This window comes from Pterocles gutturalis, unplaced genomic scaffold, assembly GCF_000699245.1.
Source record: "Pterocles gutturalis isolate BGI_N339 unplaced genomic scaffold, ASM69924v1 scaffold1179, whole genome shotgun sequence".
In the NCBI taxonomy this organism is placed as follows: Eukaryota; Metazoa; Chordata; class Aves; order Pterocliformes; family Pteroclidae; genus Pterocles; species Pterocles gutturalis.
The window spans coordinates 32,475-48,560 of NW_010135344.1; the positions used below are offsets into that span (position 1 = coordinate 32,475).

At 33.5% G+C, this 16,086-nt stretch overlaps 1 protein-coding gene across 1 annotated transcript in view; it reads left to right on the top strand.

Moving 5' to 3' along the window:
* The window catches only part of RTTN (rotatin), a gene marked incomplete at both ends in the record, with an annotated part of 56,952 nt that overhangs the window by 31,881 nt on the left and 8,985 nt on the right, over nucleotides 1–16,086 (top strand). Inside the window, 6 exons of the mRNA XM_010081831.1 lie at nucleotides 343–414; nucleotides 4,378–4,570; nucleotides 6,744–6,826; nucleotides 13,159–13,270; nucleotides 13,997–14,195; nucleotides 15,242–15,332. Coding sequence (XP_010080133.1) covers nucleotides 343–414; nucleotides 4,378–4,570; nucleotides 6,744–6,826; nucleotides 13,159–13,270; nucleotides 13,997–14,195; nucleotides 15,242–15,332 — 750 coding nt within the window. The remainder of the gene's footprint in view (nucleotides 1–342; nucleotides 415–4,377; nucleotides 4,571–6,743; nucleotides 6,827–13,158; nucleotides 13,271–13,996; nucleotides 14,196–15,241; nucleotides 15,333–16,086) is intronic.

The following is a 16,086-nucleotide window of genomic DNA, read 5'->3' on the forward strand; positions in this document are numbered from 1 at the left end:
CTTATGCAACAGGATTGATTGAACTGGAACAATGATGAAGATATTTTATAAAATAATAAATTTGTTTCCTAGTGATTTCTTTTCCATAACTTCCTTGTCTTTTTTTCTTACCAGCCTTCTCTTGTGCCATCCCCCACTGACATCTGTTCCAGGTGAAGATTGAGGGGTTTTAGGTTATATCCTTCTAATTATTTTTTTTCCCAACATGAACATGAAAACTTTTGGTGTTTCTACATATGTCTAAAGCAATGGAATAATATGTAGACTGTGCTGTTAGATCTGATGTGGTTTTTTTGAACTGGGATGGCTAGATGACAATATTGATGCTTTCATTTCTTTCAGGCTGCTTTTATTCTACAAAATCTCCTTGTGATTCCAATCCCTACAGAAGATGTGAAAGTTTGTATTTGGCAAGTGAGTGACTGTTACATTTGATGAGAAAAGTCATGATGTCACAGAGAGATGTTATTTGCTATAAAAATTTATGTCAGTATACCCATGAAATATAAACTTAAAATATTACATGTCGGAGGTGACATTTTGGAAAGAAAATATGAATAGACAAACTTCTTTCAAACTTCCAGCAAGCTCAAGAAAAGAACCAAAGTAATTTTGTATATGTGTTGCATTTCATGACTATAGTATCTTTGGGCTCCTGGGCAATTTGCTTGCTTACATAGTCTTATTAACATTTTAGGATATAAATTGGTCATTTACTTGGGTGTAACGTGATTTGAGGTGTATAAGGAAGAAGAAATTATGAGCATGTGTTGTTTATAAAATCTTTTGAAAGAAATACGTAAGTGATGAGAAACAACCCTTTCCAAATCAAGATGAAGCAGCTTCTTGCTTAAGTCAATTTAAATGCTTCTTAAAAACATACCCCTCTGCTCAAAGCAAGGTGAACTACAGTATGTTGCTCAGGGTTGTGTCCAGTTAGGTTTGAGCATCTCGAAGGATGGAGACTCCACAACCTCTCCGGGTGACTTGTTCTGACTGTCATCACAGGGAAAAGGTTTTTTCTCAATTTTAAATAGGATTTCCTGTGTTTCAGTTTTTGCTTTTTGCCCCTTGTCCTGTCACTGGGTACCGATGAGAAGAGTCTGTCTCACTTTGCTTTCTCCCATCAGATATTTTTGCAAACTGATAAGATTCCCTGGAGATTTTTTCAGTTCTGATCTTGAGTCAGTCATCTCATGTTACTTTCAGCAAGTCTGGTTCATTTTACATACAGATCTTGGATCTTAGTTCCCCATTTTTCACTTTTTTTGTTGCCTTGATACCTATTCTTTCTATCTGTCTTGCTCCTTGCAAGATGTGAGATCATACCTATATGGGAACAGTGGTACAGTGTATGTTCTTTTTGAAGAAATTTGCAGATGCAGCCATATCCTGTTTTATCTGTTCCTTTCTGCAAAAGATCAAGTTAGTGCTGAAAATAGTGCTCCTATTTTACGAGGATAAGTTATCTGTGATTCAGCTGCACCCAAAATCAATTATGCTGTTTCTTGCAGAGCTGCATTTTACAGTATGTCTTATCTTTCTTTTACATCTGATCATAAAGGAAGATGTTCTAGTAATCTTGGGAATAAATCTTTGAATTCATAATAACAGGAGATTTACAAGGGACAGGTACTGTAACTTGTCAATATAAAGTATGAAAAGTTGCTTTAGTCTTTTTAAACATTTCAGTGACTATGGTGAGGTGACAGAAATTGAATCCAGTTGTAGAGTTCTGGATGAAATCCAGTGCATTTTAATAGAAGCTTTGAGTCAATGTGATTCTTATTAAGAAGTGCAATTTAGTGGAAATTGCTCATCACTTAAGTGTTTGTGCTGAAAGATATTGTCAAGCAACACTTTATGGTAACCGGTAAATTAAAACTGTTGAAAATAAAAACAACAATTAAAATTGTAAGATACTACCAGGATCAAATTCTGTATTTCAGAGTTACTTTTTTTCCCTTGCACTGAAATGCACTGAAATGCACTGATACCCCCGTATCATGGGCTGCATCAAAAGAAGCATGACCAGCAGGTCGAGAGAGGTGATTATTTTCTTCTACTCCATTCTTGTGAAACCCCACCTGGAGTACAGCCTTCAGCTCTGGGGCCCCTAACACAAGAGGGACATGGACCTGTTGGAGCAAGTCCAGAGGAGGGCCACAAAGATGGTCAGAGGGCTGGAACACCTCCTGTATGAGGACAGGCTGAGAGAGTTGGCATTGTTCAATCTAGAGAAGAGAAGGCTCTGGGGCTACCTTGTTGCAGCCTTCCAGTGCTTAAAGGGGGCCTACAAGAAAGCTGGAAAGGGTCTTTTTACAAGGGCATGTAATGATAGCACAAGGGATAGTTGCTTTAACCTGAAAGAGGGTAGATTTAGATTAGATATTAGGAAGAAATTCTTTACTGTGAGGGTGGTGAGACACTGGAACAGGTTGCCCAGGGAAGTTGTGGATGCCCCATCCCTGGAGGTGTTCAAGGCCAGGCTGGATGAGGCTTTGAGCAACCTGGGCTAGTGGAAGGTGTCCCTCCCCATGATGGGGGTTTTGGAACTAGATGATCTTTAACGTCCCTTCCAACCTAAACCATTCTGTGATTCTATTAATTCTGTGAATAAGATGATTTGTCTGTTGACTTTAATTCAAGCAGGTTCAAAGGAGACTTGTAAGTGGATCTGGGTGAATAGTAAGATTAATGTACCATAGCCAAAGTAAAACATTATCATTCTATCCCTTAGGCAAATAGGACTGAAAAATGAAAGGCTGTTTGTAGGCCAGTATCTTCATGAGAATGTCTACAGTGTTGCTGTTATCTAGTAGATCTGCTTTATAATAATTCATTTTGCTATGTTACTCTAAAGAGTGGCATAGGAAAATTTTTGTCATGAGTAAAGTCAACCTGTATAAAGTATTCTAAGGCTGCAACATACTGTGTTGTATGAAGATTGCTGAAGTCAGAGCACTTTATGAATGTAATTTATAACACTTTCAGGGCTCCTGTTGTACAATAAAGTCTCTGGCATAGCTTTTTAAACTGGCAAAGAGAGTACTGGATAGCAGAATTTTGACTAAATTTAACCAAATTTCTAAAGTATGCATTTGTCATAGTTGATAAGGTCTAAATATGTTGCTGACAGTGCACGAGTGCAGTTTTATAATTTGTTGTAAACAGTTTACATGAAATACATTCTTCTTCAAACTGTTTAATTCTGATATCTGATTCTCCATTAATTGACAAATAGGGAAAATAATCTGTTCATATATTACAGAAACCAAAAATAATGAGCAGGAGCCATTCAAAACTATAGCTGTATCTTACCCTGTAAAACAAAATAGTTTTACTGTTTCTACTTGATCTATTTTTTGTTTTGTTTTGTTTTCTTGGAAAGTAAGCTTGTATTCAGTGTAGATGGAAGGGTTGGGGGGGATCTAGAGCCTCTTGGGGATAAGTAGTTTTTCAAATTACTTATTTGCAGTTTCTACCTCTACTGTCTCCTGACTGCCAAAGAAAGTTTATAATTAACACCGATGACTTTTATTTCCATTACTTTAATTTCTTTTTGAAGTATTGCAAGATATTTCCTAAAACTGCTTTGCAGAATGTAATTGGTTTGAATTTTTCTCAGTCTGGGTTCTCTTTCTGAATAACATTTCTAATTTTTATGGTCACTCTAAAACAGGCTATGTTGTAGCTTAATAAAACTTGTTTTCTTCTGTTACCATAGAAAACATTGGAGAAATATTGTCACAAAGGTAGTCAAATCGAACTGTTTATTTGAAATAAGGCTATGAAGTCTTTCTTCTCAGGTGTAAATTCACTTCTATAGAAAGTTTTCCCTGAAGTCAGTATTTAAAAAAAAAAAAAAAAAGGTCTGAAAACCATTCTTCAAAGAGAATTTCTTTCCTTTTCTGTCTTGTTTTCTAAATAAATCTTTTATCATAGTAGATTGACATGAATAGGTGTAGTATAATGGCAGTATACTTTAGAAAAGGATGACGTTTTCAAGATATTTTATCTTAGTATGAGTGTGCTCTTGTTCTAAAGAAAACTTTTGCTTCAGTTGATATCTGTAAGTAGAATTAAATGAGAAATTAAAATTGTGAAGACTCTCTTTTACTGTCTTAAAACCACCCAGTTACAGATTTCTATGGCTACTTAGCTGTTAACAAATTTCTTGGGCATTAAATAGCTACTTCAATAAGTCTTGGTAAAATATTATCAGCCTTAATGAAATCTACATTTGGAATCTTATTAGTTACAGCCTGTAAACCACTACACATACACAGTATTAGGCTTAATTCAGGGGCTTTTGAGTTTATTTTATCTAAAAGATTACTTTTAAATAAATAATGTTTGTGAATTTCATGCCTTCAGGGTCCCTGTGTACATGATGAAGAATCTGGCTTCTCTCAGACAGGAAAGCCTGCACTTAAGGCCCTTCTATATCACTGCCAATTCTATGAACATGTGAATCAGATGGTGAAACACTGTTACCTAGGATGTTATATGTTTGATTTGAATTCTTCCAAGGAAGACAACCTAATAATAGAAAAAGGTGGTGTAACTGGTAAGTGATGTTAATGTAATCTTGTAGTATTTTAAACCTAGTTAAAGAACTTCTAGTTTTGAGTAACTTACCTCAAATAAATTTTCCTAAAAATGAAACTGAAAATGAATATATAAACCATGAACTTAAATATGTTGTCAAAATATTGCTCTGAAGATTTAAGTAGATAAGTCACTAGTTTAACGTATCTCAGAAAAAGCTCTGAGCTATTGTATACATCCTCAAAAAGTTACAAATGGAAAAGATGTAATTGGTTCTGCAATACTCTTTTTGGCAAAATATTGGGAGTAAAATAGTTACAGTTGTGACTTTATTACAGACCAGTACAATGAACGTTTAGGAAAAAAAAATATATGGACTGTATCTAACAGTCTTGTTTCTTGATGACAACTTGACAGACACATGAGTAGGAGTGGACTCTAATATGCTGAAGTTACCTGTATTTTAATTCATAGGCTGATCAAGTTTAATACTCAGGTTGGGTTGATCCTTCATTTTTTATCCATATACCCTTGGAGTATTTCAGATCTAACTTTTATATTTTATATTGACTAATTGTTTTCTGAACAGTATTTCTGCATCTTGCTATGATGCATTGTGAGAACCCACATTCTTGTCTAAATATGCATTATGATCTTAAGTTTAGAAAGCTAGGAAATTCTTCAGAGAGCTCAATTAGTAAAAACTGTTCAAGGGAGGGAAAATCAATAATTTAATTCTTTTTTGTTTCTTTCTTTTTTGTGTGCCTAAGTTTCTGTATTTCCATCTTCTAAGGATACAGATTTGAACAGTTCCTGTAGGTCCGCTTCTGTTAAACTTACGGAGGCATGAACAGAAGAGGAATGCTATTTCCCCTACCAAATTATGACTTTGTGACCACCCCAAGGAAAATAAATATTCTTGGTTAACTCACTGAGTTATCAGAGAAGTACCCCAGCAGTATACAAAATTCCAGCCATAAAAATCCTCAGTTTCTTCTGTGGCCGCTTTATTTATCCATAAGCGTAATTTTTTCAGTCCAACATATTTCAGTCCTCCCATGGTCCTTTTATTTGTGTCTCTTGGTAGTTCTGTTAGTTGGTGCAATATCATATCGAAGAGCAACTCAAACTCCAGGACTGTAGAACTTTCCAGTGAGCAGTTGAGATATGTTTTATCAGGTCATTGAAGAGCAAAGCCAGGAACAAGAAACAAAATCTTTGTTTATTTAAAAAAGAGAGGACAGGACAACGTTTCCTTCATCTCTAAAACTATGGTGCTTGAAAGGCTTGTTAAATCCTTCATTCATATGTTCAGAATTGTGTTGTTTGTCTATAATGACCCATTTCTGCTTTTATATATGTCCCTTGTAATCTCTTAGTAGAAGATCTTGCTTTGGTTTGTCTTCCTGAAACTATTTTTGTCATTTTTTTCCCCAGTGTATTTTCCTCGTGTTTTTCACGAATTTCAAAACTTTCATCTACAAAGTTATGTTAAAAATAAAATTAGTTAGCCCAGTTTAGATGTTAGCTAAGATATGTATAGGACTTCTACTTTTGTGGGTTTTGCACTCAGAATCTGTGTAATCTAGTGCTTTATTGTTTGTTGTTTCGTTTTCTAAATATACGAAAGCCACAAAACCTATTATTGACAGGTTTTCTATAAAATTTTTTGCACTTTTTGTTCTCAAACAGATTTACAAAGTAATTCTGCCTTCATTGTATTTGTGAATATGAGTTCTCTTGAAACTGCTTCCCTTAAAATGCGAATTTGAAGTTTTTGAAGATGAGGACATCTGTTCATTATGTTTATGCTGTGAGACCCCAGTATCTTCAATAGTGTTGTACTATTACATTTTAAATAAAACTTAATCTGAACTATTTGAAATGACAAAAGGCTATGCAACTGCAGTTTGAGCTAAGCATAGCTTTTTCCAGTCCATTTTATGTTGCCGCTGAAAATTGTATTTTATTTAATTTCTATTTATTCAAAGGATTTGCTGGATAACAATTCATAGGTACAATGTGTGAAAACTTATGTTCCGAGATCTTCAGAAGGATAACTGTGGTTGGCTACTTCTCTTTTACTGAAACAATCCTTTGAAAAGCTTATTATGCTCTCTGCTGGTCTTGTAGGAATGAAGAAGAAAACTTATTTTTGTTCAATTCTGTTTTTTATTCTTTTATTCCTACAGATTTGAATGATTCTCTTAATCTTTGGAAGGCTCCATCCAGTCAAAGCCAATCTTCACATTCTCAGTCAACATCTGAAACTATGGTAACTTGCAGAGTAATCTAATCATTTTAAATATGAAGTTGTTAATAAAATGCTTTGAAGAAAATGGGCACTCTTACAAATGCTAAAAAACCCAACAGAACATAAAACAAAATTGAAATTAAAGTGAAAATTAAAAAGCTGAAGCTAAATTGAAATTTACTCTGAAGTAGCTTAATGGTTATTTACCCAAGCAAAAATAAATAAAATAGCTTACCTTGACTAGTTAAATGCATGAGCCAGTGCTGAATTCTCTAGTTTCTCACAGCAAGACATATTCTCTAGAGATTACTCTGTAATTGGCTTTATTGACAAAATAGTCATCTCCATCTGTAGTTGTCACTTCTGCTGCTTTTTTCAAAACTGTTCTTTCAGAATGAACCTATATTTACACTGCATAGCTACAGAATTGGATCAATCAAAACCACAGAAGTACATTGAGTTAAAATTGTATTTTGTGTCGTAATAAACTCTGGATCCTGAAAATGCTTTTATAAAATATAAAAGTGGCACAAGTGTTTTCAAGACCCAAAATAGACATGAAAAATACAAGAAAGCAGGTGGCTGCTTGAAAAATTTGTTTCTGGCTAGGATGATTACTGCAATGAAAGGCTGTAAACATATGCTGTCTTTCAAGATGGCAAATGCAAAGGAAGAGAAATTGAAATATGTCCTTCCAGTTCCAGAACAGATTTGCAGTATCAGAACAGGCTGTGGAGGAAGCTTTTATAACATTCATTAGTTACCTGATAAAAATAATATATTTTCAAAGACTGCAGAGTAGCTCCAAGAAAACTGATATAGTGCACTGAAATCCGTTCTTACAATTTTATATTTTATCCAAAAATTTTTGATTTATTAATAACCATCTAATGTAATATGGAAGCCATAATATCATAGCTCAGAAGTTTATTTTCTATAAAAAGATGTGCTGATATGACAAAGACTATTAAAGCCCAAGATACTGTCTTATTTTATTGACTAAAATTGTTATGCCCAGTTTTGCTGTGGATCATGATTAAAAAAAAAAACATAGAAAAGCCAGCATTGAAATTTTGTCTCAGAATATTTCACAATTATAATTTTTCCTTACTGTTTTGACTCTCTATTATAAATGTATTGCTGTCTAGTGCTGTTACTGTTATCTGGTGTGTTTTTAATAATTAAAGAAAAGCTATACTTTTAAGCTAAAATTTCTCTTTTTCAGAATTTTTATTAATAAATTTGATTTTTATTTATCTAAAACAAAATACTCCCCCCCCAAATCCTTAGGGTTATTTTAAACACAAATATTCAAATTTGAATATTTGAAACTAAAATAAATGAGAGTGTGTATAAAGAAGTAGATGCTAATGTGAATACTGCTTAAAAAAAGTTTACATAAGAATCAGGTTTTTTTAAAGCAGTTGTTTCCAAATTGCTCTTTATTGAGTAAATTGAGTGCCACTTTCTTATATGAATAAAAGTTGAACAAATTTCATCTTGTTTTTTTCATGTTACTTGAGGCAAAAGTTAAATTTCAGGAATTCTTATCAGGGTTGAGTTTCTAATCTACTTAAAGTTGTGCTTGAGTTTTCATGAAGAGTTGAAGAGTTCATTACATGAAATTGCTTCAGCTTCAGTAGCTAAAAAAAAAAAATGGAATCCACTAGATCAAATTAATGTATTTTTATTTATATGTGTAAAGTAGCATCATAGTTTAATGTAAATGCATAGCTCTACAATTCCATTTAACAAACGGAAAACCAATTGTTTAAAGTGGAAAGCACACTGCAATATTAAGTTAGTAATTTTTATCAGTCTTCCAGATGTGGTAGACTTAATATTTGCTAAGATATGCTCTTACAGCTAATGTACGAGTTGTATTCAAGTTTTGTTTTTGTTCTGTTTTGTTTTGTTTCTTCCCTTGATAGATTTAAAAGATTTAAAGATTTCACACAAAAAAAGAATTTATAGTTTGCAGAAGTTATTTTAATTTCTGTTTGTCCCTCATGGACCTTTTTAGCAACTGTAAACTCTTGTTTTTATTAACTACGTTTCTTACCTTTAAAAAAACACCAGTGCTGACATGACAGGTCGTTAAGTTTCCAAGCTGGAAGGCAAGATACAGGTGTCTGATGTTCCAAAGCCAGTATTAATTAGGAGGAGAAAGACAGGAAGGGAACTGAGGTTAAATACAAACTTTATTTCAAAATGATTATCAGGTGTCTATCTAGTAAAGTTTGGCCATACTTTTAAAAACTCAAGCTTGTCCTCAAAGCAGGCATTTGCAATTTATTCTTATATAACTTCACATTTTATGTTCCTGAAGTTTGGCCCAAAGCTTTCCATTTTGATGTATGAGAAAAATAAATAAATTTATGAAGTCATTACCAAAAGTTTGTAGAAGTTTGTCTTTAAATTTTATGTATTGGTGGTACTAGGAAGATTTAGTTAATCCGAGCCCACTAGATGGCGAACTTTCCCCATCACAGGTGAAAGGGTGTCTGAAGGTCCCACTGAAGGGAAAAATGGGGGTGGGGGGGTTGTGTCTGTGGCACAGATTTGATGACAATAGCCACAAATAATTGATAGTTATAAGCTATCAAAACAAGTAGGATTGTTTCTATCGACAGTTCTTCTCTGATATTTTAATAACATTTTTTAAAAAAAAGTTCTAAATACATCCTACCCATTCATTTCATGAATGTCAGTCTAGGAAGCTGAAACTGCTTTTTGCTTCAGTAAGTCACATCCTGAAGATCTTTGCAGAAGCAAAGATGGTGTCTTTTTACTGAATTACATGAATGCCTTTTCTGTGAAGAGACTTTTTTAATATGTGTCTGAAAACAGTTCTGACAAAAAGACAAAGACACTATTAGTTTTCTCTGTTTTTAGATTTCATGTGATCAATACTTCAATTGAGTTATCTGCTATCCGCTATCAGAGGCTGATTTCACACAGGGTTCATATAACCTTAAGAGAAAATAGTATCTAAATTACTTTTTGGCTTCATGTTTTTTCCCCATCCCCAAATTTTTCCCCAAATTTGAAGAAAGTAAAATTGAGAAAATTAAAAAGCAATTAGTAATAGAAATTATTCTTTTTTTTTACTCTAGTCTATAAAATAGTCTGTCCAGGGGTCTTGCAGAGGTCGTAAATGCAATTTTGCCCAATTTGTAAAGAACAGCAATGTGGGGATGAAATCAATGATTCAAGGTCATGTAAAAGACAGCAGCAGAGCTGGATTGTCTGTACTCTGTTAACTTGTATGCACTGTATTTACTGTCTTTAAGACCTCAGTGGATTACAGATTTTAATCAAATTTTTCTTTATATTTCTGTAAACTGGAATGTGGCTGCTGCAAAAAGTCCAGTTCTGACATTAAAAAAATCTTAGCTTTTATAGAATTCATAGTTTAAACATTAACTGATGTTATCATTACAGAGAACAAATCCTTATTTTAATCAACAAGTTTGTTTTTTGTTTAGTACGAGTGATTGACAACACGATGGAAATACTTACTTCACACTGCATAAATACACTAGGGCTGTTTTGTGCCCAGGACAGCTTAGCAAAACAAGCAGTGATTTAAAAACTTGATCTAAAAATGGTGCAAGTTAAAGATCTACAGACATCTCCCAGACTGGTTTAAGTCATGGCCATTACTTCCTGTGAAATCTTGCTATTTTATAAAAATGTGTACTTTATTTTCTGGAACCATGGTTACCAGACTGCTATACAGTTGAAAAGAGAAGTGAATAGAATTAATCACTGCAAGCCTATTAAAGCAGTGCCAGAGGGATTTTTATACTAGAGGTTAAGAAAAGACTTCTTCATATCTGGTAGATAAACAGCAAAGCTCTTGCATTTCACCTGTATTTCCACTCAGAAAATTTTTGTATTCTTTTGTATTCTAATCTGCAGTTGTCATCTCCCCCCCACGTACAACCCTTTCTTTTCCCCAGTTAAATCCCCTTCTAAAGTCTCATGTTTCACTGTTAAGCAACAGAATAATACTTCATTGCTCCCAGAAAGAATATGGTGGCAGTATTAAATAACCTTTACTAGATACTATGTCCCAGACTCCCAGTTCATCCTTATCAAAGGTGATTTAGAAAAGCAGTAATATTTTTTTCTTTCCTGGAAGGCAGAACGTTGTCGAAACAACTTCATTGTGTTACTGTATGTTTTCTGTTAAGATAGCAGAAAATTTCTGGTTTTAACCCATGTCCCACTGCGAAGCAATTAGCAATAAATGTTCCATTGGTGCAGGAATCTGATATTTTTCTAACCAGAAAAGCTTTTATTGATTTTTGGGTTTTTTTAACATGTCTAAGATCTTGTTTTTATTTCTTTGCCCAAAGTGTTTAGACAGATTTAGAAGATGGAGAAAGAATTGTTGTGTGATGTAGAACATATTATTTACTAATATGTAAAAGCTTGTGTAAATTAATAATAATATATTTAAGATGGCTCTCAGCATAGTAATAATTACTTTTAAGACTTTACTTGCTACAGGAGAACTATATGGACTGTTAGAAGTTACATTTTGGGTTTGTACTTTTTAAGAAAAAGAGTTATGGTTTTTGGCATTTATTAGAATGCCTGGAATTAAAGTATAGTGCTGAATAAATACAGAATTTACCGTGTGTCAAGATAGATTGATTTGCTCTAACATAAATAATGGATTTTAATTATTATTTAAATCATCAAGCATGAAACTTTAATTCATTTAAATTGGCAAATATAGGTTTTATTTGTGTAATCTAAACACAATTTGTATTTCAATTGGTCGGTACAATTTGGTACTGCATCTTGCTAACAAGCAAATTACTTACCCAAGCATGTCCTAAGTGTTTATGTGACCCAGGCAATATGTGAATCCTAGGTTTCAGACATGCATCCCAAATCTTACTGTAGCTTGTCTTCTGTGTTACAATAACCTTCTGGCTCTTTTGAGGAACATCTGAGCTTAATTGAGGAGAAAGAGTCAAGACTGTAGGATGGACAGTAGTGGGAGAGGAAAATAGGGGAGGGAAGGGAGTTACAGCATGGAGGTGGCAACCGCTAGCTCATGCAGGGACTATGTCTAAAGATATGCTGATAGAAGCCTAATAATGTTTGGAAGTGACGAGGGGTGGGAGGTAGGGTTACACTTTCTAGGGGATAAAAAATATTGATCAGAGAGTTTCTGTAGCTCAAAATGCTGCTGAGTAAATAAAAGCAAACCTGGAAATCAGTGACCTATCTGCAAGGATACAATAGCTAGGAAGGGAGTAATCTGTGATTTCTTTCCCTCCACCCTTTTTTGTCAATTAAGTAATTTTTGACTTTTCCTTAAGTAAAAAAAAATATTTCAACTGATATTCTAATAAAACTTTGAAAATAAAACCTTTTAAATATTCCAGTCTTTCTTAGAAAGCTTACTCTGAGGAAAAGTCTAGTAACATCCTTCTTCAAGCTGTGACTGTCTCGGGATTTCATTGGATTTCCCGATGTTCTGCATTCTTTTCACTATATAGTGACACTCTTGAAGAAGATTTTTCTGATGTGAATTGTCCAGCTAGAAAACAAAAAACAGAAGTGAAAATGTGACCTGACATTATTAAGGTGGAGACTAGGTCTTCTGATCTCAAGCTTTTGGTTTTAAACACAGAAGCAAGAGCATTAAGGACTTTTGAGAGCATACTAAATTAATAATACAAGAGATAATGTAAAATTGGTAGAAGGAGCATGGTAGTATGACAGTAAAATTATCTGCTGTTATGTAGCTATCTCGTGTCTTCACTATGAAGTGAATACATGTAAGGATCCCAGGACTAAGGTGAAGAGAAGTACCTGGAGTTGGAGAGACTCTGGAACTTCTTTGGCTGATGACTAATGTGTTTGTGATGTTTTTATCTGAGTGTGTCCTGGTGCAAATGGACAAGTGCTGATGTTCCCAGTAGAGCAAACGGTCCATGAAAAATTTGAGCTTAAATGCTTCAGTAATGCCTTTCTATCTTTCTCCAAATGTAGACTGAGTCAATTATATGGATGAAAAAGAAGGATGAAGAGGAGAAATTTCCAGTAATGTGGTCATTGATCAGTTTTTAACTGAAATGTTTCAGGCTGTTCATATTGCACATCTTTCAATAGGTTCAGTTATTCGATGTTTATAAATTGTATATATACACACATAGTGAGCAAAATTTAATCAAATTGATTTTGAACAGTAATTTTTACATAATTTTTGTTTTTGTGGGTTTGTTCATTTTGGTGAATTGGTAGTTTTTTGCCCTTCAGGTAAACTATAAATAGAAGTTTGCTCTATAAAAGCTGGAAACGGCTAGTTTCCTTTTTATGTCTTCTAGATTCAGTCTGCATCACCATCACTGGGGAGTGTTACTGAGCTTCAGGCAATAGTCCCAACAAATTCAACCAGTTTTATTCCTGAACCTGTGGTTGATCGGCTTATGGCACAAGGTAAGTCAAACTTCGAGTTTGTGTACGTAATAATGAATGTGATGTATTAGCCTGTCCATATTCCAGTATTCATACATGCATATAAAGCTTGTGTTTTGCTGGAACAATCACCATTGATGCTTCTAGTGGTTGTTTTGGAAGACAAACATGAAACACTTCCTTTAAAATGAAATAGGGTGCAATATGTTTGACAGAAATGAGTTACATTTCAAGTAGTATCAACCATTTTCACTTAAGACTTAGGTTCTAGTCCTGTCATCTAGTCACCCTTTCAAAACATTCAGTTTGATAAAGCTGTCATATACATACATGTACACACACAGATGTATATATAATTCTATTTATATGTAGAAAGATAAAGATGTATATAATGTAAAAATATATAAAATTATGTATGTGGAGGGAGATAGCTACAAATATCAAATATTTTTCTGTTAAGGAAGGAAGTGAAAATTTATATCTTTCCCAGTTTACTCTTTAGGATTAACAATTATTAGTGCCTTGTAGAAGAAACATTTGGTTTCAGAACTATTTTAAATCGTACTTTTCTTCTATCTGATTTCTTGTTTTGGGTTTTTTTTTTCCTCACTCCAGAATATACTGTTTTAAAGGTAGGTAAACCTAGGATATTTTATAAAAAGGAAGAAGCAATTTGTGTTATGTAACTACTCTAATTAATTTTTTCTTTTTTTTCTTTTTTTTTTTTTTTAATTGAACATATTCTAGGTCAAAGTGATACAACCACAACAGAATCTCCAAGTCAACATAATTCTCCCATGTCTGCTACTCTGTCTAAACAGCATGCAGTAGTCACACCTGCCCTTTTGTCAGCTGTTTGCAGCCTTCTGCACAATCTGCTTGTTGTCACACCAGAAGATACTGGAATTGCTCTTCAACAAGCACATTTGCTAACAGCTCTCAGCAGGTATGAGATCAATAACGGCTGAACTACAAACAAGATGTAGCAGTAGAGGTGAAAAGTTTGAAATGAGATCTACCACTGTTTCTTACCAAAACTGTTAAACATATCGATCATTTCTTGCTTCTGAAGTATTAAAAAATACCTTTTTAAAAAAATACAATCAACAAAAGAAAGGGATTTGTATTATTTCTTTTTTTCACAGAAAAGGTAGTCATACTGGTGATTCCATTCGTGGTGTCTCTTCTACAGGACTACTGTATTCCTCTGATAATGTTTTAGGTTTTTATCTAGATAGTCATTTAGTCGTCTTTTTGGAGGGTTGTTGTGGATTTTTTTTGTTTTTGTTTGCTTGCTTGTTTTACTGGAACAGTATGTGATATAGTCAGGTATTTCAAAACTGCAGATCATTTCAGTTCATTTTATAATTTTCTTCTTTGAACTGTGTGCAGTATTTTGGGGATGAGCCAAGGGCTGTCACGCTAAAAGAGACTAAATAATGCTTGCCAGATTTGAGAAAATATTGGATGATATAACCTAGTGTTTTGTGTTTTAAAGACGTAACCACTTCAGAATATTCTTCAGATTGTATTCATTGTTTCCACTTGCATCGTAATGAATTCTTTCATCTGTAGAAAGTGTTTGGAAGTCCTAAAGTGAAGCATGAAAATTAGTTCATTTTTTTCAAGGCTTTCAAGAACTTTGGTATTTGCTCTTCATACTGCAATTAATGAAAAAGAAAAACCCCTTCTTTGAATACAGTTTATATTATTACAGAGCTGTTTATTCTTCTACAGGAAAGTCAATAAGCAATCAATCAAATATAAACAACTTTTACCAATGCAGTAACAGCCATTGGAATTTGTTTAACTACTTTGAAACAATTCACTGCTACTATAGTTACCATTGCGCTAGACTTACTGATAAACCCCTATTTTAAGCAAGTTATTCATAATTTATTTTTACTCTGTTTATTTAAAATGTTCTCTTCTATGGAGTGTTAAATTAGTAGAATGTTTAAGTGTATTTCTAACCACTTTGTTTTATTTTAGTCTTGTAAGTGCTAATCTGGTTGAGAGATGTATCTTGGAACTGACAGCTCCATTGGGTCATCCATGTCATATAGAACATGTAAAAGCTCAGGTTAGAGAAGCATTTGTTACTTTCTATTTTTTTTAAATTATTAAATTAATTATGTTTGCATAATTTATATTCATTTTCATAATCTAGACACACTGCTGTAGACTACATTCCTATGAATCTTTGTGCTTTTGACAAGGTTTAAATTAAAATAAGCTGTGTTGTATTCAACACAGAGCAATTCACTTCTGTGTTAGAACTATACCTAGAACCATCAAACTGAAAACCAATTGTGTTTTAAAAATACAAATTGAGTTTATCAGTTCCAGAAATCATGCAACAGAATTTATTTGTATGGTATTGAAGTACGAGCCAGGTACAGTTACTGTCACATTTCATATGCATTTTATGCAAGAAACCTGTCTGCTTTCCTTTGTCCCCAATCTTGCAGACACCTACCTAGTTCTCAACTAATTTTGATGTATGCCAATTGTATAGGGTTACTGCCCATGGAACTACTTTTTATAAAATTTAGCTCTATATATATAACATATAGAACATCTTATGTTCATTACACAGCACCATTTTAAAGCTTCTGCTGCTCTGCATTCAGATTTACTTTGAAGAAAGATACCCAGGTTATGAAGAAAATGTGTTTCTGCAAAAATCTTGTGAGAATAAGTAAATAAATATGTCAGGAATATTTTTTTTCCTAAAGCTTCAAATTGAGCTTCTGTTTTCAGGACATACACATATATTCATCAGTGTTAATGACTATTTTTATGTTTTTCTTTGTGAGCTTTCAGAGAATATGGTG